The following is a 24,481-nucleotide window of genomic DNA, read 5'->3' on the forward strand; positions in this document are numbered from 1 at the left end:
CTGGCTAATTTTTTGTCCTGTGCAGTTAGCATTTGATCATAATTGCTCTTTCACTTATGCCCTACATAATAAAAATTCATAATTCAGTACAGTAAATGAAAAGGTGCTCTCTTTCTCTAGTAATAATAATACAGCAATTTTTATGAAGAATTCAATTATTTTTCCCACCGTTCATAGGAAAGATATATTTTTGCAAGTTGCTCATTACCCAGGCCTCAGCTTCTTTGACTTTTTATAGAGTCAAGAAATAGCTTAATCATTTCAAGTAAAGTCTAAGAAGCTGGAAAAGAAGAGACTAGGAATACTGATAGCATATGAAGAGCTTGCAAAATGGTTATATTGACCCAAAATTTTGTAGAAGCAGCTCCATAAGATGATGATGCTTCCTGGTCCTCTTCCTCAGCCCAAGCACAGGCAAGCAGGTGGCATGGGTGTTTGTGAACTCAGATGTAACCATACCCCAAGTGCCTGTGAAGAAGGGAGCCTGGCTAGTGCCCTGAGTGTTTTTAGTAGCTGCAACCGGTTTGTATTGCTGTGGAGATCATGGTTGCTCAGGAGAAGCTGGAACAGAAGTTCTCAACCTGGGAGCTGTGAAGCCAATGCTGTGTGTGGAGCAGACACATCTCAGAGTTGATTTTGCTTCCTAATCTGTTTGCTGGCTGCCCTCTGTTTCTTATCGTCATTCAAGCTGCCGTCATCCCAGCGCATTCCCACTCCCTTCCTGGCAGCTCCAAGAAAAGCACCTTTCCCCTCTCTAAATTTGGGAATTGGGATAAAAATTTGGAAAAAGAAGAATGGGGAAAGGGGGGAATGTATTGGAGGCAGATAGTCATCTTAAAAAGCCTGTGCAAAACAAATCCAAGGGGCAGCTGAGTGTTCAAGTCAGAAGTAAAGGAAAGAAAGAGGAATGGAGAAAGGGGTTACTGGAGGAGATGTGGCACTTCTGAAGTGAGGCAGAGCACCCCGATAGCAGAGCAGTGATTTCCTTCAGAGAGAAAGGAGCCTTATGGGTAAGGATGCTGATTTTTTTTTGAGCAGAGTAATACACCAAACAGACAGGGCAGCTTTACTGCAAGTGTCTTCTAGATTACAAATGCAATAATCGGTATTCCAGAGTTGGTAGTTGGTATTAAAAGGTAATAGTCCTTTCTTTTGTCACACCCAGGAAAGTACTTCAGCTGCATTTCTTCAAAATACAGAACACTTCATTCTGTGTTTATTACTACCTTAAGAATTTCTGTAAAAGAAATTTCATTAAAAAGTTGATATAATGAATATGCTGAGGGGCTTAATTTTATAACGAACAGAGGAGCTAAATCTTGCACCATCCGTGTAGGTTTCAGAAAAGAGAGTGAAGCATTCAGTAGAGTTCATGAAGTCTCTGACAGCCTTCCTACCTTATTTTGGGTGGTAGATTTGTTCGTAACAGATGGGTGTTCATGTGTTCTGCTGGTGGCACTTGTGTCTGGGTAGATGGCAGCTCCCAATCACTCCCAACGCGTATCACTCCCAATCCTGGGCAAAGACTTCGTTGTTCATTACATGCTTCACTCATGAACCCAAGCCTAAATGGTTTGTAGACTGTAGTTCTATCATTTCTGTGGCTGTGCATGATTAATTACTAAAGTATTTATTTTGACTAAATCATTAAAGTGATGTGGTGAAACAGGAAGAAAAAGAATCAGCTTGAGTGGTCTGGCAGTGCACATGCGTATGGCTAAGGGTGCTCTTTCATAATGCCTTCCCACGGAGGATCTTTAATAAGGTGGGAATTTTAATACTGATTACATCTCTGATCCATGTAGACGAGTGAATTTTATATTCTTTACTGTTTTTTTAAAGAGAAATTATTAGTCTTCTGGATATTTTTATTATGCGCCTACATGTTTAATCCCTGTTTCTCTTGCACGCCATGGCAGTGGGCATGAGCTCCAGTCTCATTACGTGTTTTGTGATAAAGTATTTATCAGATTTGAATTCTCCCTCAATCAGCATAATTCAGTCACTCCTTGCTCTTTTGTTGTGAGGAACGAAATACGGATCGCGTGATCAGTTGTTGGTTTGCCTTGCATTGTCAAAAGGATACTGGTGCCAACTGGTTTACTCAGGGTACCTTATGCTGTGCTTCAGAGTGGTTTACAATATTTTCTCTGAAAAACTTTTGCATCCATAATTCATCAGATTTTTGATATATGATAGTCACCTCCACGGGATACAGAAGTGTCTTGTCCTTATTGCAGAGGAATTCTCTCTAAATTTGGCCAACCTACAGAGGGGCCTGTTTTCTTTTACTTGGAAGTGTTAGCTGACAAAGTCTGGGGGTGCCGTGAGGTCTTGCCACCACGGGTGCAGCATGCAGGGCACTGGGGAAACCAGAAAACTGTTGGAGCAGCTGTGCTGACAAATGAAGGGCAGAACGGGGGAGGTTATAGCCAGATGAGACCACCCCATCGCAGCTTTCCTGCCAGTTCTTTGTCATGGCTTTTCAGCAGTATTAACCTGTGTTAAAATTGCTGAATATTTCGATTTCCAACTCTGCTCTGATGATTTAGAATAGTTGTGCAGGACAGAAGTTTGGGTTTTCTGTTTGGTTTTTGTTGGTTTTTTTTATTTTATTTTATTTTAAAAATAGAAAGACCAAGGACAAAGGAATGACAAAACCTCATATGGAAAGGAAGTTCAATGAGTTTCAAAGTCAAGCCTTTGAAAGTCAGGAAATAGCAGAGTTCTAGTTGCCAGTTTCACGTACATTATGATACATGCCTTGATTAATTGGGTAAGTACCTTTCCCTAATTCGTATGCACAGGAGCACATATCTTTCACTGCAGAGGAAAGTAATGCTAAGTCTGTAAGGGAGATTGTAAATATGGCATCAGCTTCCTTTCAAAGTGATGAACTTTGTAATCTAGCTAAACTTGCCAGCCCTTGCTTCAAAACTTGCTTCATCAGCAGACTTTCTCTGTTCATGCCTTTTTCAGATTACTGATAAATATATTAAACAGCCTGTTACATAAATTGAATAGTCACTTGGCCTTTGCCAAGATGAAAACTGACCATTTATTCTGCCTGTCCAGTCTCTTAATCAGGGTTTGATCCATAGCAGTAAGTAGCCTCTTCCATATAAAAGTACTTACTGCCTAGTTTTATTTTTTAAAAAATAAATTACTGTGGAAGAGTGTAACAGAAGCCTTTTGGCAGTCTGAATCGATTATGTCAGTGTGGTGCCTCTCCTGCCCCCCACTCCTTTTTAAGCACTCTTTCATTAAAATGATCAAAAGAGAGGCAGATGCAGCCACAGTGTGAATGCAGGGGATGTGCAACCTCCTGAGTCGCGTTGCCGTGCGTGGCCAAGGTAGGCAGGCTGAACAATGCTGTGCTGAAGGATAGGACTCAGAGAAGCTGGCAGAAATTACCTTCTTTAGGTGTTAAAGATTTACTTTTTTTTTTTTTTTTTTTTTTTTTAAATAGCAGTTCAGACCCTCTGTGTTAAGAAATGTCAGAAATCTTGGATACGTTGCATCAGAGTTTGGTGATTTATTTCATCTTAATTATCCTCAGAGTTTTTGTTTTAGTGCATCAATTTCTGCAGGCATTTCATTTTGGTAACTAAAAAAACAAGTGTTCCTGACTAGGTGCCTTTATTTTTTCAGTGGGAACAAACAAATCCACTAACTTTTCAGCAGTCTTCCCGCCTTCCTTCATTGCTCCTTGTATTTCCACATGATCAAGTGAAACTACTGAATTTTTTTTTACCAGTTTTGTACTTGGCTATACTTGAGATATTTTTGCCGTTATCTCATTTGTTTCTTCTATATCTTATATGCTGTTAGAAATCCATTTTTCTTAAGTAGCTCCTGAAACACTTAAATATCTTTGTTTTGACTTTAAAATATCTGTAGTTAGGCTTCTTGTTTTATTGAAGTCTCCTGATAAAAAGCTTTGCGTTGTGGTGTTAATTCTTCATTTAACTCTGTGTGTTGAATTTGCTAGTATTGTGGTCTCTGTTATATTTTAAAAGATGGCCAAGGTGAAAGGACCCAATGGGGTCCTTCACCTAGAAGGTGAATGTCCAGTGTTCCAGTGAGTCCGCTGCAGGGCTGCGTGAGTGGCCTTGCTTTGCGATATGTGGATAAATCTGGGCAGAGTTGCAGCACAGCCTGTGTCAGGCAGGTCTTTCAGCAAATTGGGAATAGTTCCTTACTCCTGTCCTATATTTCAGTGAGATGAAAGGGATGATATTCAGAAAGAAAAACTGACGTTTACCATCAGAAATAGATTCTAATAGTGAAATCTCTCAGACTACGTAATAATCTCCCAAAGGAAAAGGCAAGCAGCCTCATTTTTCAGATAATTTATGGGCAGCCTGGCCAAATTGCTTGTTATACTTCAGGGAATAATATTCCAGTGGTGGAGGAATGGGTATCATTATTTAATGGGTACTTTTTGTTTCTACTTACTTTTCCTTTCTACTTTTTATGGATAAGTTATATATAAATGTAGTCAAAATGCTTTTATTATGTGATTTGCCTGTAAGGCAAAGCCTGGACAAACATTAAAATATTATCAGTGCTAGACACAAGCGCAGCAAACAAAAGGAAGTGCTTTTGGAAATATCTGATGTTGTGGTTTTATTTATAAAGTGCAAGAATTATTTTTGAAAAATCTCCCCATCTCTAGGAAAGCATCTGCACAAAAAAAAATACAGCAAAACACTTGTTCAAAAATAACGCAAATTAAACCCTCCTAACTCAAAGTAAACCTTGGTATTGGTCACTTTATTCTTTTTGACCATGATCTAGAATTAGAATCACTTGCAGACCATTACCTCAAATATGAGGTCACTTCGTTTTGCAGTTTTGAGCTCTCTAAATATAATTTTTGTTGGGTTTGGTATATAACAGTGGTGACGTTATTCAGTGGAAGTATGTCTTTCAGGGATCAGTTACTTCCTAGATTCCTATTATCAATAGTCAATGACAGACAGTGATTCACTGTAGGGCATGAGGTAGTTCAGTGAAGCCTTTCAAGTATTATGCATTAGGAGCTTTTCCTGTGAAGGGCAATTAGCACATAACATTGATAATTTTGCCTGAGTGTTTCAGAAAGCTGTATACTTACGAATATGTGGGAAGGCTGAGGGTGTTAAACTCAAGTCTGTAGTTTGTGCTATCCACTGCATTTTCCCCCATGAATATTACTTAGAGTACTGTTTTACGTTGATTGCCATCACCATTAACTTGGCTTGGGATATTCTGCAAATTCAGAATTCACTGAATTGGAAAGGTTTTGCTTACATTTCTGGGGGGTTTTTCTTATTGCAGAGATGAATCTAGCATTGTAAAATTGTTTACAATGCTAATCTTTTTTAGCACTTGACTGTATCCCTTCCCAACTTTTTTCCCCTCTTGAGTTCAAACCCAGGGTTTTTTGCATCCTTACTGTGTCACCAGCTGTGCATAGCATCTCTTCCAGTTTCCTTGTAGCTTTTTTCAATTTGTGCTCTAATTTGAGGAAGAATGTCCTAAATCAGATATACAGTTTGTTTGCTTACTCTTTACCATGATGATTGTACTAGAATAGCTTATATTTGTCCGTGAAAAGTTTTCTTGCATGACTGATGAGTACAAAATTTTGTTAGAATATTTTCATAGCCTGCTTCTGGAAGAAAATGAAATGCGCGTTGTTTGTGGACCATATATGCATGTCAGTTCAAGTCCACAAGCTTATCTGTGCACCGGTATTTGCTTTTTCCAGATTTCTAATCAGATCCGTTTATATACATCTATATTTCATAATACCTAGTATAATATTTTCATTATATTATTCTTTTGTCTGTGAAATAAATTAATGAAATAATTAATGATCTCAGAAGAAAATTGAGTGTAGGAAGTTAATTCTTTTGACCCTAACATCAATTTTTATAATTCTCTCTTTATGCTTTACTGATTTTCTTCCTTTTTTTTTTTTTTTCAATTTTATATTCCTAGAAAATACATAATTAGAGTTGATAAGCGATGGGGAACAATTATCATAAGCAAGAAGAAAAATATAATTGTAATGTCACTGTAGTAGAATCCAAGTTATGGTTCAAGAGACTACTTAAGAAACTGCTTCTCTTTCCATGGTTATGATATTGCAGCACAGTGCACAGTTTTCCCTCAGTTTAAGTGAACACATATAAATAATATATATATATACACACACACACACACACATATAAATACACATATAAATACAGAGTATTTATTATATTCTTAAGAGGACATCAGCTGCATCATGTGAACATGGTGTCCGTTCTCCTGTGTCATGATGCTTTATTTGTGCTCATGTCATCACGTGCAATAACGACATACTGGGATAATTTCTTTGCATAATGGAATACAAAATTCCTAAAATTATGTAAAAAAATTACCTATATATTCAAAGCTATATGTGGAAAAAAAAATCAAATAGTGTTTGAAAATACAGTTATTGAGCTTACGAAGGTGTTTCTTCTGTTCTCAGGGCTGTTGTTCAACTGTGTTTGTAACTTACAACAGACGTTTCTGCCTAAAATGTGCAAATGCCTCCAGAGTGATTTTCAGAGACAGTTAAAAGCACACGTAGAGTGTAACAGTGGAATTCTTTGTATGTGCTTATCACACAAAAGTTGTATTTTAAAACTGAATGTAAAAACATTCAGACCATAACTAATATTAACCCTTGTTATTTAAAATATGTGAGTTTAGAATGTGAGTGTGGCCACAGAAATTTTCCTAAAATTTTATCCGACAGTCCAATTTATACTTTAAACAGGTTGTATTCCATTTTTGGCCTTAATCAGCCACTAATGTGTCTGCTGAGATGTTCTTAGCAATAAAGATATGGATGCGCTCAAGGGTCAGTAGCCCCACTGAGTGTCAGGATTGTTTTTTCTTTCCATTTTGCTTCACATCTATTCCACTCTTGATACATCTTCCCAGGATTGAAATCTTTTCACCTGCAACCTCTGTGAAGACTGCAGATGTCTTTCTGCAGCATAGGAAGGGTGAACTTGTTAGATCAGATTTGATGCTGCTTCTGACTGTCTAGTGGAAGTGATCCATGCATCTTAATCCTGTTGTTTCATCAGTGGAATTGGTATTCCTGTTTAATCATATCTGCTAGGGTGAAATCCCTTCCAGGCAGACACCAAGGATGTTTCAGGTATGAGTCCACTGTTCAGATCAACCAGAGAAGCCTCTGTCTGATCTGGAGAGAGTTCTTTCAGGTAGAACAGACCACAGCAGGAGCTCCCCCTCGTCCTTTGCTGAAAGCAGTCAATTCCGTCTGCACCGTCGTTAGCAGTACAGACAGATATGTGCAGCCATCAAGCTGGGTTTTAGTACCTTCTGCAGTCTTGGGTGCATTCAGATACTTTTCTGGTTATGCGATATAACAATGAAGTTTTATTACACCTAGCAAAGCTTTGGTGGCAAGCTGTTGCACCTGTCGAGCACTTAAAAACAAACACAAACTCATCTAGAGTCAGACTTTTTGATGGCTGCAAGAGCTAGTGAAAGAAACAGGCAACAGTCAAGAATAGAAACCAGAAACAGAGAATCTGTTGACTTATGTGGAGCGATGAACAGTTCTTCAACCATCAGGTATGTCAACTTAAATTTTAGGACTGTCTAATACAAATACTGCAAGATACTATTTGATTAAATGGTCATCAATTCTGAGATTTTGGTGAGCGTTTCTGTGGGAATTTAAGGAAGACGTTATATGTTCTGTTTCCGAGGGGTAGTGGAGAACTGAAGCATTACTGGAGGCAGCTCTGCATGCCTACCACTCTCTGTCTCATGGCAGCTTTCATCCTGAAAAACCAGACAGGTCAAGCCCATATACCTGTTCATTGGTCATCATTCTCCTTCAGCACATTCCACCCTTCCAGTGCCAATTACCTTACCTCTTTTCAGCCCTTCTACTGCACGCATTGCGTTTTTCACTCCATACTCCCTTCTTTCCAAGCCTGTCTGGCCTCTGTGCTGTTGCCTAGAGCTGCAAGTCTCAAGTCTGTGTTCCTGCATCATATGCCACCGGTCTTGCAACCGCAGGAGCTGCTGCCTCGCACAGGAGCAAGTTACCGCGTTCAGCTCATCTGCAGTAACTTGCTCCTGTGAGAGGTAGCGGCACCTGGCTCCACCCTGCTCCTTTATTTCTCTGCATGCCCCTTTCTGGAAACTTCCTTCTGTAGTTTGCATAGCAGCACTAGGATCCAGGTAGCCCAGAGGGGAACTTACAGCTCGTTTGTATATGACTGGTCAGAAGTTACCTTTTCAGCTCTGCAGTTTGGATGGCACTGTTTGATAGCCCGAGCAGACTTCCAAGGAGTCTGAAGGCGTTGGTTTTTGAGCTTCAGATCAAGCTGAAGTGGCGTCCTCAAGGCATACCTGCCAACAAGACACAGAGGAACTATTTGACGTCTACTTTCTGCCTTCGCAAAGTACTACTTAACGGCTGGAGCATTAGTGTGTCGGTGAGCTGTGCCTGAATCTTTGTCAAGAATATCTTGAAATACCCACCTTCATCTTTAAAAAACAGCTCTTAGTGAGTTACTGGGAACAGGCCATGTGTGGAGAAGAGGAAGTGATCAGGCTTCTTTGAAATGCGCTGCCCTCGTAAAGTCCACAGCTAAGGGTCGCTCTACTTCCCATGGCTGAAGGTGGTAGGAAGGGGGCGACATTACTGGGACTGTCCATCCCCAAAGCAAGGTCACCTGTGCTCGGGGAGGATGAGATCTGTGGTAAATCGGTCCTTGCTGCTCCCATAGCCCTAACCCACCAGTCTTCTCCAGCCCAGAGCTCTGCTCTAGTGCTTTCCAACCCGGAGGGCTGCTTTGTCACTCCTTTATACCTCTCATCCCTTTTGTGTTTCACATTCCCTGCCATCTCACTCCACCTTATTCCAAGTTTCTTTTCACCCAAGCCCTTTATCCTACCCTATATTTATTTGCATTTACCCCCCTCACATCACTGTTGCCACAACTTTTTCTTCGCTCACTGTGCCTGACCATGCCCACTCCTGCAGTCAGCTTCCCCACCAGGCATCCAGTGCCTGGCTCCTGCAGCTTGGATTTTGAAAACACAGGTATGTTTTGCATCCCAGAAAGCGCCAAATCTAGGATTCTGAAGGCAGAAAATAGGGCATTTGCTGGTAACTGTATGGCAGCATTGTCTTGGTACTGGCAAGGCTTTGAAGACCTTGACGTTGTATTGGCAAAAATCAGAAATGGTTCGTCCAGATACTTTTTGGGTTTTTTGTGCTGTTTGCGTGGAATGTAACAATACAGCCTGAAATAGGCACCTTGGGCTATAAGTCTGCTCACTTGGGTATATGGGACAGGAGTCTGGGGAGTGTAATCTTACATATGGACATTATTAAATATATAGAATATATATATAAAAGCACATATTAAAGAACCACTGCTTCTTGGAGTGATGTTACTTTCCTTCTACTTACACAAAAAAAATGGGAACCGTGTTGATAATGTATTGAATGGAAGAGACGCTAATAAAAAACACATCAATTTGTAAGCTGATATGATCAGTTGAGGCAACTTTGTATATTGCTACGTATTTTCCAGTAAAAGTAAATATATATACTGAAGTGCGAGTAGGCGTTTGCATTTTTGACAATTGTTTCTCATAATTTTAAGGTAATTATTTGGATGTGAAATTCAAAGATGATCATTGCGCTGTGAAACTGTCACCCCTGTTTCAAAGGCTGGTATTGATTTTGGCCAATTATAGGTGATGTCCAGCCGTTAGCAGGGTTAGGTGTTCAGTACCACCGACGGTGTTTAGAGAACAGAGCTGTGCAAATGTGAAGTTAGATAAGAAATGGAAGACTGACATTTTAAAAGAGGACATTGGAATATGGAAACCAAACCTGTCTACCATTGGAAAGTCTTCAAAGGCAAAGGGTAATTAGTTGAGAGCATAGGAGAGAATGTATCAATTTAGACATGTTGAAGTTTATGGAATGAAGTTAATTTTAGGTATTTTAAAAAGTGCAGCCTGGTGTAGTGGTGAAGAACTATAACAATGACTATGTATAACTTGAACTTTCTGGTAGATGAGGAGTACATCTTAATGGTAACTTAGAGATCAGTCACATTGAGTTCGTATGGGTGAGATGGAGATTGACACGTACTCCTCTTATCTCGCCTCTCTCCTCAATGGCATGTCATTTTTTTGATACTGCCGCTGGTGACTACCGAGGGAGCAGTAACACTCTTGCAGTAGCTTGGCCTATCCAGAGCCTCAGCAGTGACTCTTGCTGCAGTCTGCTTACCTCTCCAGACTCTCTGTGTGAGCTCAGTCTCTGAAGTATGGAGGTTATGCTGATATCAAAGAACAATAGAATGGTTTGGGTTGGGTGGGACCTTGAAGACCATCTAGTTCCAACCCACCTGTCATCGGCAGGGACACCTACCCAAAGCCTCATCCAACCTGACCTTGAACACGTCCAGGGATGGGGCATCCACAACTTCCCTGAGCAACCTGTGCCAGTGCCTCACCACCCTCACAGTAAAGAATTTCTTCCCAATATCTCATCTAAATCTCTCCTACTTCAGTTTACAACAGTTACCCCTTGTCCTGTTGCTATGCTCCATGATAGAGTCCCTCCCCATCCTTCCTGTAGGCACCCTTTAAGTACTGGAAGGTTGCAGTAAGGTCTCCCCAGAGCCTTCTCTTCTCCAGGCTGAACAACCCCAACCTCAGCCTGTCCTCATAGCAGAGGTGCTCCAGCCCTCTGGTCACCTTTGTGGCCCTCCTCTGGACCCGTTCCAACAGGTCCATGCCCTTCTTAGGTTGGGGGCCCTAGAGCTGAACGCAGTACTCCAGGTAGGGTCTCACCAGAGCAGAGTAGAGGGGCAGAATCACCTCCCTCGACCTGCTGGCCACGCTTCTTTTGATGCAGCCCAGGATACGGTTGGCTTTCTGGGCTGTGAGTGTACGTTGTCAGTCATATTCGGGTTTTCATCCACCAATACCCCCAAGTCCTTCTGTCTGAGGGCTGCTCTCAAAGAGAGCTCAAGAAAGACCCTGAAGTAAAAGAGTTTATACTAGTCATGAGATTTGGAAATTTTTTTAATTGCTCGGACCAATTAGGGCGAGGAGGAGCGTTAAATTATGATCGTATTGGGATGCTCATTTCAACCTCATCGAATGCTTATACGAAAAACCAAGTGGATTTGCATGTTGGTGATATAATTTTGAACTTCAGAACTCAAGAGGAATCATGAAAGATAAAGAAACAAAAAATGCGACCTTTTACTTAAGCAAGGGAGAGTTACATGTAACTTTCCATTCCCTAAAAATTTTCCTAACATTGCATTGAATTAACATTGCCTTTTTGAAGTGACTTGTGAATACAAATAAAAATTTCTAAGTAAAGTACTTTCCAGCCACGGGGGTGAAAGGTGAATAAATAGTAATGAGCTTGTTCTTCTGTGTCAGTATCGGTCTTATTAAGGAAGGCAATTCTTGCAGTTGGTTTGAAGGTTTTGAGTGCACGTCAGTGATAGCAAGTTAAACAGTGTAAACTGCTATGTGGTCTTCTGGAAAGATAAATCTTAAGTTTCCGTAGATGTTCATTACTGCTAACTAAAGCCAACCTAAAGACTCAGATTTTTAACAGTCCTACATTTCTACCCATTAAAGAAAACAATGTGAAGAATAACCACATGTGAATAATCACACTGTATAGGTCCCTTACTAGAAATACAGCTAATGGATTTTATTTTTTTCCTTTCTGCCTTACACAAATTATGTGCAGTTCTTTTTTAAAATACTTTTTTTGCTTTAAGGCGCCCCTCTCTAAAATATGGTAACACACCCTGAATCCTTTTTTACAGATTCTCTTTTAACCTTTTCCACTAATTACTTCCCATATGTTTCTTTTCATTTAGAAAACCCTTAAATATTTTCCAAGTTTGCTTTACAGTCCTAGGAGAAGATTTGATCAACATGCTGGCTTTTTCAGCTCTGAAGGCCTGCATTCTGAATGAAATTGACTTATTGTGACTGAAAATGAGTTTGATGTACTCATCCTGACTTCCGTATGCCAGTGCTGCAGAACCATTGCGAAATGGTAGCGGTCATCCCTACGGAGTCAGGCACACTGATGGGCAAAGGCAGGAAGCCAGTTTCCTGGCCGTACCATGGCTGATCTGCTCTGATCCTTACTGGTCTTTCCTTCCCTTGGGTATTTCTGTCAATGCCCAGGAAATTTTTGTATGTGATATCTAATTATAAAAGGATTTTTGAAGATGATAAACGGCTCAACACCGCTTTTTACTTTTGTTTTATGTATGTAAATGTGTCAACTTTGCCATTTTGCCAAGTTACACCAATTCCCCACTGCTGGGGAACCGGTTTAAGGTCATATATATCATACTGTTATCAGTGCTGGGAAGAATCAAAATTATATGAAGATACGTATATTGTGTGAACTGAAGGTCAAAACAATGGTTTCCTGCTGTCTAAGTTTCTGTTTTGTTTATGAAAATAGGTCTGGAGATGGTGAGATATTAGTTAGAAAATGACAACCAGTTTATATATATATATAAAAAAAAAAAGCAACTCACTATAAATTAAAAGTATATAAAGAAAGAGATATGCCAGTGTCAGACTTGAGCAGAATGATGCCTACATTCTTACTTATTTTCTGGTTATTTCTAATTAGGGGGAAGTTTAATCCATATGCGAGGCCTTATTGCTAATGGAAGGGATATAAAATTGAAGGAGAATACAAAATAGCAAACACTTTATGAAAACTTGGAGCTACTGAAGGGTATGATGGGTTTTGAATGTCACTTCTAGTCAAAACAGAAACTTTTTCAATGGTCTGTCATTGAGGACTTCACCTTATTGAGGTGTCTGTACTTCAGTGCAACACTTTTGGAGCCTCTGAAGTGGAGTGGATGACCACTCTGCCTTTCCTTAGCGAAGAGGAGCATCGTGGTTGTCTGGTTTGGACAGCATGGTGCTCTCCTAACCTTTTCACTGGCCAGTGATGTTCTTGTCTGCTTGTTGATAGTGGTGGCACCCTAACGCGCCTCCGGGATTTGGAGTTTTTCTAGTAATAACATTGACTTGCAAGGTGTCTGCAGAGATCAAACTAACTCTTTCCAGAAGTACCAAGAGTCATTTGAGTCAATTTATCCCTCTGTCCCTCTGGATCTTGGTGGTGTATGCAACGACTTTGTAAAGAGTTGAAGAGGACGGCAGGCACAAACTGCACCTGGGGCTGTTTTTATTTAGGAAGCCATTAGACAATATTGCAGAGATTCTCTATTATTTCTCTACTTGTAGTGATGTCATTTTTGTATTACTGTGCATACTTTCATTTGCTCTAATCTGTTTCAGCTCTTAGGCCTGCTCCTCTGAATGTGTTTACTAGTCTTTTCTCTTGCTGTCCATTTGTCTCTAATGGTTTCTAATAAATAGAAAAGGTACATACCTGCCGTTTTTCCATGTCATTGAATGAGTGACAGCCATCGCAAAGAAGCCTGTGAAATTATTTTGTTGAAGAGCTGCTTGCGCCATAAACGCAAATTACTGGTGTCCATCCATCTTTAATGCACATCTTTCCTTTTTTGCAGTAGTTCAAATAGAATTGTGTAATGCAAAGGTAGCTCTTGCTATCATAATGAAGCTCGTTATCCCGCTAGGGTTCAGTAACAACTATTGGAGATGCAAAAAAACCTTCTGGATGTAAAGTGATATCTTAAAAGATTTTTTTCATTTTTTTAGGCTACTCACCCAGAATGTTGGTCTTCTTTATGTTGGAAACTTTGACAGACCTTTTGCACAAATTAAGGTACGACTAATAAGCTGGGAAGGGAGGGGAGGTGGCTGTTTAAATTATTTAACTTCTGTATGATTTAAGTCTTTATTTAGAGAACTTCAAGTTAACAATACAGCTTCAGGAAAAGTAATGGGAAATAGTGCTACTTTCGTGATGTTTACCATATTCTGGGTTCACTTCTAGTTACATCTCTGTACTTAACTTGTCAAAGAAGTTAGTTTTTCCTGTAATCTTTTGATTAATTTTGATTTTGGTTTATCAGAACGAAAATGTTGTTGTTTGTTTTTTATTTTTTTTTTTAATTTAGGTTACCTTTTCAGTAGCATTTTAAAACAAAGCCACTTTTGGAACTTGGCAATTCTTTAAGTGATCCTTGACAGGGAAGATACAGCAGTAAAAAGCAGAGATTGTTTTGCAAGTATTATTAGATTTATTATGAAAGACTCATACAATTGCTGGAAAATCATTTATCTTTTATGACATCCTGGTTCTTTTCCTTCAGTTGAACTATAGTAGTTTCACATTTCTAACTGCCAGTTGCTAATTAGTTATTGTTATGTCACTTGCAAACAAAAATGTTTTACAAGAATACATGGACTGATTTTGATGAGTTTCACTGGGATTTTTTGTAGGAAAAAGATAGAGAAGCATTAGCATGTCAACCATTACACTGGATGTGGAAATGTGGTATCTGTTTTAGAATGCTGTAATGTTTCCATGTCCCAGATGATACCTGTAATTACTATATATTCTACACTCTTGGCAGCGTTATTCCCTCCATTGTGTGCACACGCTCGTGCCCCTCAGAATTTTAAAAGCCTTGGTTTTGTTTTACATCTAAATGAAACTTAATTTCTAAACTCAGATGCATTCCTTTGCCATACCTAATTACATTACTAAAGAACAGTATTCCCAACCATATCTAGCTAATACTTGCCTTTTCTAACTTTTATCCTCCCTGTTCCTTTTCTCCCATCTCCCCAGTTCCTACATGTATAATATTCAGTTTGGCTCATAATCAAAAAATTTAGACGTTTCTTGCATGAAACGTTGTGTTGCAACAAGTTTCATCACAAATAATCTTGTATATTTTTGGTGCTAACCCTTCAGAACAGTGCTGGCTTAAATGCTTTACAAAAGTTTTCTCACACTGTTCTCCCCTTCCAAATGAGGCCCCATTCCTGCCCTCGCCCGCCCCATCCGTTTCTAATAATAGGCAGCGAAATGGTGAGGTTTTCCCCCTGGCCGGGAAGAGTTTATAAGTTCACTGGTGGATTTGAGAGAGAGGAGGCATGTACTGCACTCGTTTTCAGCCATTGGCAATCAGCAGTGGTACTCCTCCCATCCGGTGCGGCCAAGGAGAGGCCCTTCTGCTCACAGGACAGCTGCAAAGCAGGCCACAGTGCAGGATCAGACTGCAGGACTGACTATCGTATCAATAGCAAACGCTTAGGGAAAGAGTGCAAAACCAGGATAAATGCAAAGTACGCAGCCAGTTTCCTGCAGTGCAGGACCTTCTCTGCTGGAAGTTGTATCTGCGTCCTGGTGCTTAATAGACTCAGTTGGACCTTCCTCCCTAAATGTGCCTAAGGGATTTTCCACTAAATTTTCAACATACAAAGCCACACTATCACTCTGATTTAAGGTATTATTTAATTTCTTTTAAACTTGTTGCCTAATAATTCATTTTGGTTCATCCTAGGCCTTATGTCAGGAGAAATGGTGAGCAGTCGTTCTCTGCTCCTGACTTCATCTTCTCTTCGACATTACTTCAATCTTGCATCTTCCAAGCTACAAAAACTAAATCTCCCTGTATTTAGCTATTCCGTATCTCAAATCAACGTTTTTGTTCTTCATACCCTTCTGTATTTCTACTATTGCTTTTTTTAAGGTAGAGAATGGCACAATATTCAAGATACAGGCACAATAACATTTTCTGTTGTGTTGGCTGTTCTTACCTTATATATGGTACAATGCTTGATAGATATCTGACATAGATTAAATTTGAGTAGGTTAATAGTAGACTTTCTGGTAATACATCACTGGTGTAGTCTCATCCTAAATGTTGTGTTTGCCACAGAATGGGTAGCATAGATATTCAGAATAACTTTCAGTTACTACCTAGGAAAAACAAAGCTGATTATCCACTAAATTACTGTAGATCACATAGACATATTTGAATAAGCTAATTCCACAATCTGTACTCTGTAAGAGATGACTTTTATTTTTGAAGCTATAGGCATATATATGGGCGTATATTTACACACCGTTGCTTTTCTTTGTTTCTGATGCTAAAGGTAATCCTGAAGTGGTAAGCTAATTTGTCTCAGGGTCATCTCTTCTGCTTGTATTATTAGCTGCAACTGGGAAATGGCGTACAGTTAACGAAAACAATAAGCTTTTTTAATTGAGGCTCCTATCTGATTGCTTGGAGATTCTGGAAGGGTGTTGGCTGTATGAGAGCAGGAGGAGCTAGTGTAAAGTGAGGGGGCCCAAACTTCATAGAGATCTTCAGCACCAGAAATGAGAAGTAATAATTCACATTGAGAACTGATGCTGGGAAAAGACATTTCTGTACTCTGCGGATACACAGTGGTCTTTTGTAACTGCCGACACAAGTTTCTTTCGTTCTTCCCCCAGCAGTTCTCCAGGTCCTTCATATGTGGTTGCTAATGATTCCACCAGTTAAGACCAGTGAACCACGCTTGGTCCTGGAATATATATAAAGGCAGAGTCTTTGTAACCTTTTAGTCCAGCTATGCTTTTGCTCACTGTGTGATGGATTGGTCTCTCTCATTATATAAATTACCCACTCATGTTCATTTGCAAACATCCTGAGTCTTAAGGTATTCTATTAAGATATGGCACTTGTTGCCAAACACATGCATTAAGAAATGCCTGAAACTACTGCAGTCCTCTGTCGGTGTAGATTTATTACTCAAAGTGAACCATTATTATACAGCATTATTTCCAATGGATTTTAGTGCACTTTCAGTTGGACAAATAGGAATGTTACCAGGCCTTTGAAATATTCACAGTAAACATATAAACTGCCATGCTAGTACTCATAAATTCATGATTGAATTTATGTACATTTACAAAACTGCAGAGAGAGAAATTCCTTATCAAAGTATCCTTTCCCAAAAGCAAGCAAGTTTGATTTTCCAGAATTGTGCAGGAGATAATTGCACCAGCGTCTTTGATGATGAAAACCGTAGATGGCAAGTCTGCGAAAAGATTTTGAAATACTAACGTCTTTTCTAGGATGATTTTTCTATGACTTTCTTTCTCATAGCAAAAATTCATTCATATTTATAGATGTTAACATTTAGAATGTTTCTGAGACATAGATGAGCTGGTAAGATTAACCGAAATTACCTGATTGTCTTCCTCCTGCCTGGCTTTCAATGGTGTCCGTGGTAGTGCTTGATAGGTGTTTGATCTCCGTAGTTCATTATACAAAAGGAATGTGAAGCATTCACTCCTCAAGCTTTTGAATCCCATATCTGGTAGCAGATAGATTAGAAGAAAAGGAAAAAAGAGTGTTTTGCTGGCTAGAGGTATCTGCCTGGAACTTTTACTTTCCAGTGATGTGCCAGTTCATAGATATTGCAAGATTTTGTATGTTGCTACTTTGAACAGAGTTCATGATAACAGAACTTTTACGTTGTTGCATAGTGTTTGTGATTGCTCTTGTTCTAGGGCAGTATTCAGTGAGTTTCAGTAAGTTCAGTGGCTTCTAAAAATGATATCTCTCTTCGTTAGCTGCTGAAAGTACTAAATTAATTAATGATTTGATAGTAAACGTTGTGGCAACAAATTCTTATTTTATTTCCAGGGGACTGTTCTTTAACAGTCCTTTCTTTGAAGGAATCGATTTTATAGAGGGTAATTCCTTTTAATAATTTTATTTTGTTTCTAAATGAAATTATTCTAAATTATTGTTTAATTCTATTGTCTGTTCAAAGGTGTTGTAGAATAGTCTCACCATAAATGTTTACTTTTTGTATCTTTTCCCATTTAAGTAACTATGTTCATAGTAGTAGTTACTGTCATGTACTTCTGCGTTCATTCAAAGAACTTCAGAGCAATTCAGTGAGTTGCTGCTTTCTTTGGATCTTAAGTGGTTGTATTTATTAAATATCTCTTGGAAACTGCATGAAGCAAAGAAATGTTTGTATAAGTGACAGTCTTGATCAGCAAGATAAAGTATTGCCATCAGCTGGAATTAACTGGCAGACTTTCTTAAATCTATTTATGTTAAATATTGTTAGTATTCTTTTACTAACAATGAAGATATTAAAGCAAAAATTTTATCACAGGAATGTTGTGTTTATTAGAAATAACTAAATCCATTGTCCCAGCATACATAATAGTCACCTGATGGAAGGGTACGTTATGGGGTTTTTAACCTGTTTACAGAGCAAGAAACATAACATATATGATGCGTTTTTAAAATAGAGATTTGATCAAAGTACATTAGAATGAAAACTTATCTACACTATATCCAGTAATTATAAAGAAAATGATATCGCTTAATCAGTTTATTAGGATTGAAAGTTTTTGCAGTTCAGTTCCTAGTTGCTTCTGGGATGAGGGGAAACTGTTCAGTACACTGTGTTCTCCATTATTAATCAGTAATGAAGCTTCTGGCAGTCTTTACTATTGAGCTAATGACTAGCTTCGTTTTGGGCTCTTAACACATTAAATTACCATTTAAATAAAGATTAATTACTGCTATTTTATTTTTAGTATTTTAAGAGTAGTTATTAAAAAGTTTCATTATAAATACTACTTTGTTCAAAATAGAATTGTTTGATTTAATAGAATATGAGGACAGTTACGGTGAAAAGAGTATTTTGGAAATAGTGATGTGTTCGTAGTATTTTGTTTCTATGGTAGGAAGCCGGTGGAAAGATTCTGAAAGTTTTAAATTTGCTTCTGGGGAATTATCTGCTGTAGTTACAGCAGTCTTGCTGTCAAGGACTCGTGAGGAATCAAGCTCCCTACTCTGACCTGCAGCTCAGTAGCCGTTATCTGTGATTTTATTAAACTTTAGAACAGTATTGCTGATTGCTGAGACAAGCTAAACCTACCGTCTACACTCCGAGAATGCAGTTTGCTTCAAAGCTATTATTTGTCCAACTGCCTCATTTTCCCTCGGCAAATACACTTTTAATTTAGGACATGATAAAGCATAGTAAAGTTCTGCCAGAGAAAGGCCCTTGCAATGAGTAGTCGTCCCAGAATAATTTCTCTGATCATATCGCATCAAAACCGGTAAACCTTCCAGATACAAATCTATCCACCTTTACTTTAAGATCCACAGGCAACTTATCAGCACCTCAGAGAAATTACTGTAATGTTCCCGAGAGCTGAAACATCTTCAACACAGCTGCTTTGCCTTTGTCCAGAGACAGAGGCTGAACTGATGTCTGAGAATCAGGCTAGGCCTCATTGGTGACACCTTCGGCAGTATCAAACATCTGTAGATGATTACTGAAGTGATTGGCCACAATTTACCAAATAATCTTTTCCTGAAAGAAGAGGACAAAGGCGTGAATTGGTGAACGTGCTGCTTTCAAGAATTTATTTCTTAAGCTAGGATAAGGTGCTGATTTCTTGACTGAAGCTGGCATGCTTTTCTTCCCTGAGCGACAGTGACTTCTACTACCAATTAGTGGTTGCAGAGCTGGGTGGACTGACACTGTCTTGTCACGGAGGACAAATATGGAGCACCTTGTTAACGTACAGCTCTTCAGACTGCTCCAAATTTGGGAGGAGAATTAGTCCAACTTTCCCCATACACTCACCTGCTGTCCTGACAGAGCTCCACAACAACTATGTGGTCTGTACAGTCTTTTACATGTAAAAGCTTTCCCTCTGTGCCTCTTGACAGCCAGTAAGAGTATGCTGGTGCCCTAATTATTTGATGCTTTGCTTATTGGACTTTCCATCATATTTCCAGAGGTTTTTGCTTTCACTACCGCAGCAGGAAAGGATTTCAAGTTTATCGTGAAATCATAATCTCAGTTATGTTTCTGTTGCCTGTCTCCCATTCTTATTATTTTGTGCTGTTAGTGTATTGTATGTGATACAAAATACTATAGAATAAAACATAAGGATATCATGCCTTCAGCTTGAATAAAAAGACAAATACAGCCCTAGAATCTCTGGAGGAAGACATGCCTGAGAAAAAGGAAATACAGGTTTATCTGTAGGTGTTTGATTCTGGTTGCTCACCTTGAAGACAAATGAATTCAAACTGAAAGAGACAGCACTGGGATAAACAGAGGCCTGTCAAATTAAAGAAAAATAGGAGTAACTTTCTCGGTTAGCTTAGCAAGATGGTGTCAGAGAAGGATTATTTCATCTTTGTATTAGCGAAGTTAACATGGGCAGTGAGGGGAAGAAGAAGCAGAGAAGATTATTTTAAACTAGGAAAGTAGTGATGGGAGAACAAATGGATTATGCTGGACAGAAATAATTTTATTCTGAAAGCTGAAGAATACTTTTGAGAGCTACAGATCTGGATCCAACTTCCACTAAGAACAAACACCTTTACAGTGTTGAGAAGCGATGTGGTAATTATATGCTTTGATGACTGTGAAGGAAGAAGATAAACTCAGATAATCCGAGTCCTTATGTTTCGTTAAACACAGTCACTCTGAATTAAAACACACAAACTGAGGATGAAGCTGTATAATATTCTACCTCTTCTGAAGTTTAAACTGCATTTTTCAGATAAAGTAATCAACACTAACATTATATATTTATTCTTGTTAACAGTCTCCAAACAGAACTGGTGGGTGGCTCTAATGTTTTATAGAGTTTTGTGGGATGTTACAGTAGGATTTTCACATCCTTTTGCTAGACATGGAAGCTGCACTGGGCATCGTTGGAATTGCTGGTATTGGGCTGCTGAGAAGTTGCATAAGGAAATTCTCCTCTTCCTTATTCTGTTTGTCTTTTGTGGAAACTACCTATATTTGTGTGTCTTGCAGTAGTCAACACACGGAAACAGTTTTAGCTCCAACATTTAAAAAGTGGAGCTGATTGCTAGGTAATCTTGCAAAATAAATTTCTCAGTGGAGTGGGAATTTAAGCTTTCTTCCTAATGGTTATTGTTACAAGATGACGGTGTACAGTCTTCTCATGGGAAGTCGTACGATGCTGAGATATAATGTCTTCTGGTGCCTGAACCTGACCTCCTTTTCCAATCTTTCCTTTCTTCTGAACTTCACATAAAGGACCGAGTCAAATTCTATATCTTAGTTTTTATCTTCAGGGTGCTCATATGGTCTGGGTATGAAAATTTACCTGGCATAGGCTGTGGTTGCCTTCCTTAGGTGTGCATAAAGGTTTTACATTAAAAATAAAGTTAATTCTCAGCATAGTGTTTTCAGGAGGGCAGCCTGGGACTTGAAGTGAACCTGACTGAACCTGGAGTGTCTACACATCTTGCAGTCTTCTGTCCCAAGTTCAAGGTGACTTTCTTTGACTTTGTGTCCAAAACAATAATCTAAATATATCTCTGCTAATCTAAGTATATCTCTACTCTGCTCTGGTGTGACCCCACCTGGAGTACAGCCTTCAGCTCTGTAGTCCCGAGCACAAGAAGGACATGGACCTGTTGGAACGGGTCCAGCAGAGGGCCACAAAGATGATCAGAGGGCTGGAGCACCTCTCCTATGAGGACAGGCTGAGAGAGTTGGGGTTATTCAGCCTGGAGAAGAGAAGGCTCTGGGGAGACCTTATAGCGGCCTTCCAGTACCTAAAGGGGGCCTACAGGATGGATGGGGAGGGACTGCTTATCAGGGAGTGTAGTGATAGGACACGGGGTAATGGTTTCAAACTGAAAGAAGGTAGATTTAGATCGGATATTATGAAGAAATTCTTCACTGTGAGGGTGGTGAGACACTGGAACAGGTTGCCCAGGGAGTGTGTGGATGCCCCATCCCTGGAAGTGTTCAAGGCCAGGCTGGATGGGGCTTTGAGCAGCCTGGTCTAGTGGGAGGTGTCCCTGCCCATGGCAGGGGGGTTGGAACTAGGTGATCTTTAAGGTCCCTTCCAACCCGAACCATTCTATGATTCTACAAAAACCAAAATTCTGAATTTGTGACAGCAGTAGCAGAAACTCTGAGAGGTAAAAAAAACTGCCCTACCCACACAGTTTATATCTTGTATAGAAGATGAGGACGGTGCTAGAGAGAATTTACTGAACAAACTGCAAGTTAGAAAATGTTGTAACATGCCAGCAAGAAATCACCCACTGCTCATTCCTAATTACACATTTGTTAAAGATAGCAAATGTAGCTCATTTTGAAAATAGGATACTTTTGAACCATTACTTTGAGAATTAATTTGGAAAGAAAAAAAGCATGTGGCTTAATTCTTTATCCCTTGACTTCCTTTCATTTTTGTACATCATGGCATTCTTTGTTGCAGCTTTTCTCAAAGGCAATTGCTAACTCTTAAGGGCAAGGGGTCCTGACTGCCTGTGTGTTTGTATAGTCCCTGGAGTATTAGAGCCCTCAGTCCTGCCTGGGAATGTTAGACACCAATAGCAGAAGTGAATTGTAATATATTTTATGCATGCGTTTATATTACAGTAAATGCCAGCATACAGTGCGCATATTTACTCTCTATAGATGCATTGAGGGGGGAAAAATACTAAAAGAAAATAAAAATAATCTAGCCTCGGTACTGGTGATGTAAACAGAAAAAGAATAACAACTAGAAAATCTGTATGAGCACTGCAAAAACTGAAGCAGTGATTTTGTATGCTGTCGCAATTGCTGCCCCTAAGAACAAAATGTTAATGAGCTATAATTTATAAATCCGCTCTGTTCTGATGGATCAGATAGTCCCCATTTTGCTTTTTGTCATGATTATGCCTATGAATTCAGTTAAAAAATTTGTTCTTTGCAAAGCATGTGGTGTTCCATAGAAGTCCACAGAATTAGGAAGATTACCTCTGCGGTTTTCTGTTGTTGCTGCCAATAAGATAGAATAATTGGTGCTTCGTTTTGGACTATGATTTTTTTATTTTTTTTGAGCAGCTTTTGTTATTTCAGCTCCTAGTAGTTGTTTTTGAAAATCAATCCAAGTTTGTTCTTGCTAAGCATAGGGTAAATTAAGCCTTCTGGAAAGGTTAAAATAATAGTTAATTGATTGTAGATCTTAATTTATTGTGGTTTTTTTTTTAGTTTTCTATTTACTTCTGTATTAACTGTTTAAGAAAAAAAATCTTCAAACTCTTTTAATGAGTATTGTAAAAATGAACAGATTGCAGTTTTTTAAGTCTTCCATTTTCTGGGCTTTGGAATACAAATCCATCCTAGCAATAGAAAATCAGTATGATAATACCTCATTTCTCAAAAAGCTTAGAAAAACAAGTGCTGACAAAGGAACCTTGTGAAGTCCAAGAGAAGCAAATGCAGGGTTGTGCATCAGGGAAAGAGCATGCTGGAGCGTTACTGGCTGCGTAGCAGCTCTGCAGAAAAGCAACCGAAGGTCCTGGTGGCAACGAGTTGAACACGAGCCATCCATGTGCCCTTGCACAGGTAAAGGCCAAGCCTACCTTGGGTTGTGTTAGCTGGAGCGTAGCCAGCAGGTCAAGGAAAGTCACTGTTCTCTCTGCTCAAGCATTTGAGAGACACATCTGGAGTAACCATGCACTGTTTGGAACTTCCCCCGTGCAAGAGGAGTCACCCCACTGGAGCAATTCCTGTGGGGGTCATGACGAAGGGTAGAGCATGTGGCTTGTGAGGAGATGTTAAAGAAATTGGGTTTGTTTAGAAGAGAAGGGGAGAGGGGTGACTAATTGCAATCTTCCATCACCTAAAGTAAGATTGCAGAAAAAAGAGAGCCAGACACTTCTGAGAGATGGTCAGGGAGGGAGAAGAGGAAAAATCCCAGCTGGATGTAAGGAAAAAATTTTTACAGCGATGTAGCAGGTTGCCTAAAGAGACTGTAAAATCTCTGTCCATGGGGATTCTCAAAGTTTAACTGGAAAAGACCCTGAGCATCCTGACTCATCCTTGAAGTTAACCCAGCCTAGAGCAGGAAGTTGCGTTGGGTGATGGTGGGATGTCCCTTCTAACCTGCATTCTTCAGGTTCTGTGACATTGTAGAGTATAAGCAGTCACAACTGTGAAATATAACCAGTTCTTAAGGATATATAAAACCGCATCATTTATTGTGTTTATTGGGAAATTGTACAGTTGGATGTTTCTGAGCCTCTGCTGTTACTGATTGAATAGAGCTTAATTTCAGGCCATAATATTAACATACAGTATACCAGCCAGTTCTTCCTCTTTATCTTTTCTTATGGCTGTGACCATAACGTGCATTATACAAGGCTTTCAATACTTCCATTCTTAGTATCTCATTTTTTTCTTGTTAAATGTTTACCTTTGTAAGTGGATGGTTTTCTCATCATATCAAAAATATGAAAAGATGCATCTTTTTTCCATTAAGAAGTAGCATTGCATTACCTTCCAGAGATCCTATGGTCCTCTTTCAAAGAACATGCTGTGTTTTCTCCACTAAAATGTTTATTTAAAAGAAGAAAGGGTTTGGGGTTTTTTGTTCCTTTGAAGTCATTCTAGAGCTATTTTCATGTAATAAGACAGTATG

At 39.2% G+C, this 24,481-nt stretch overlaps 1 protein-coding gene across 2 annotated transcripts in view; it reads left to right on the plus strand.

Moving 5' to 3' along the window:
* RNGTT (RNA guanylyltransferase and 5'-phosphatase) overlaps positions 1-24,481 on the plus strand; it is a 188,731-nt gene that overhangs the window by 140,253 nt on the left and 23,997 nt on the right. Inside the window, exons 14-15 of one of the 2 annotated variants that reach the window (XM_054194691.1) lie at positions 13,786-13,852; positions 15,543-15,770. In XM_054194691.1, coding sequence (XP_054050666.1) covers positions 13,786-13,852; positions 15,543-15,566 — 91 coding nt within the window. In that variant the 3' untranslated portion in view covers positions 15,567-15,770. Of the gene's footprint in view, positions 1-13,785; positions 13,853-15,542; positions 15,771-24,481 lie in introns of those variants that run through there. The other variant, XM_054194690.1, reaches the window with a different exon arrangement.

Source organism: Rissa tridactyla, chromosome 3, assembly GCF_028500815.1.
Source record: "Rissa tridactyla isolate bRisTri1 chromosome 3, bRisTri1.patW.cur.20221130, whole genome shotgun sequence".
NCBI lineage: Eukaryota > Metazoa > Chordata > Aves > Charadriiformes > Laridae > Rissa > Rissa tridactyla.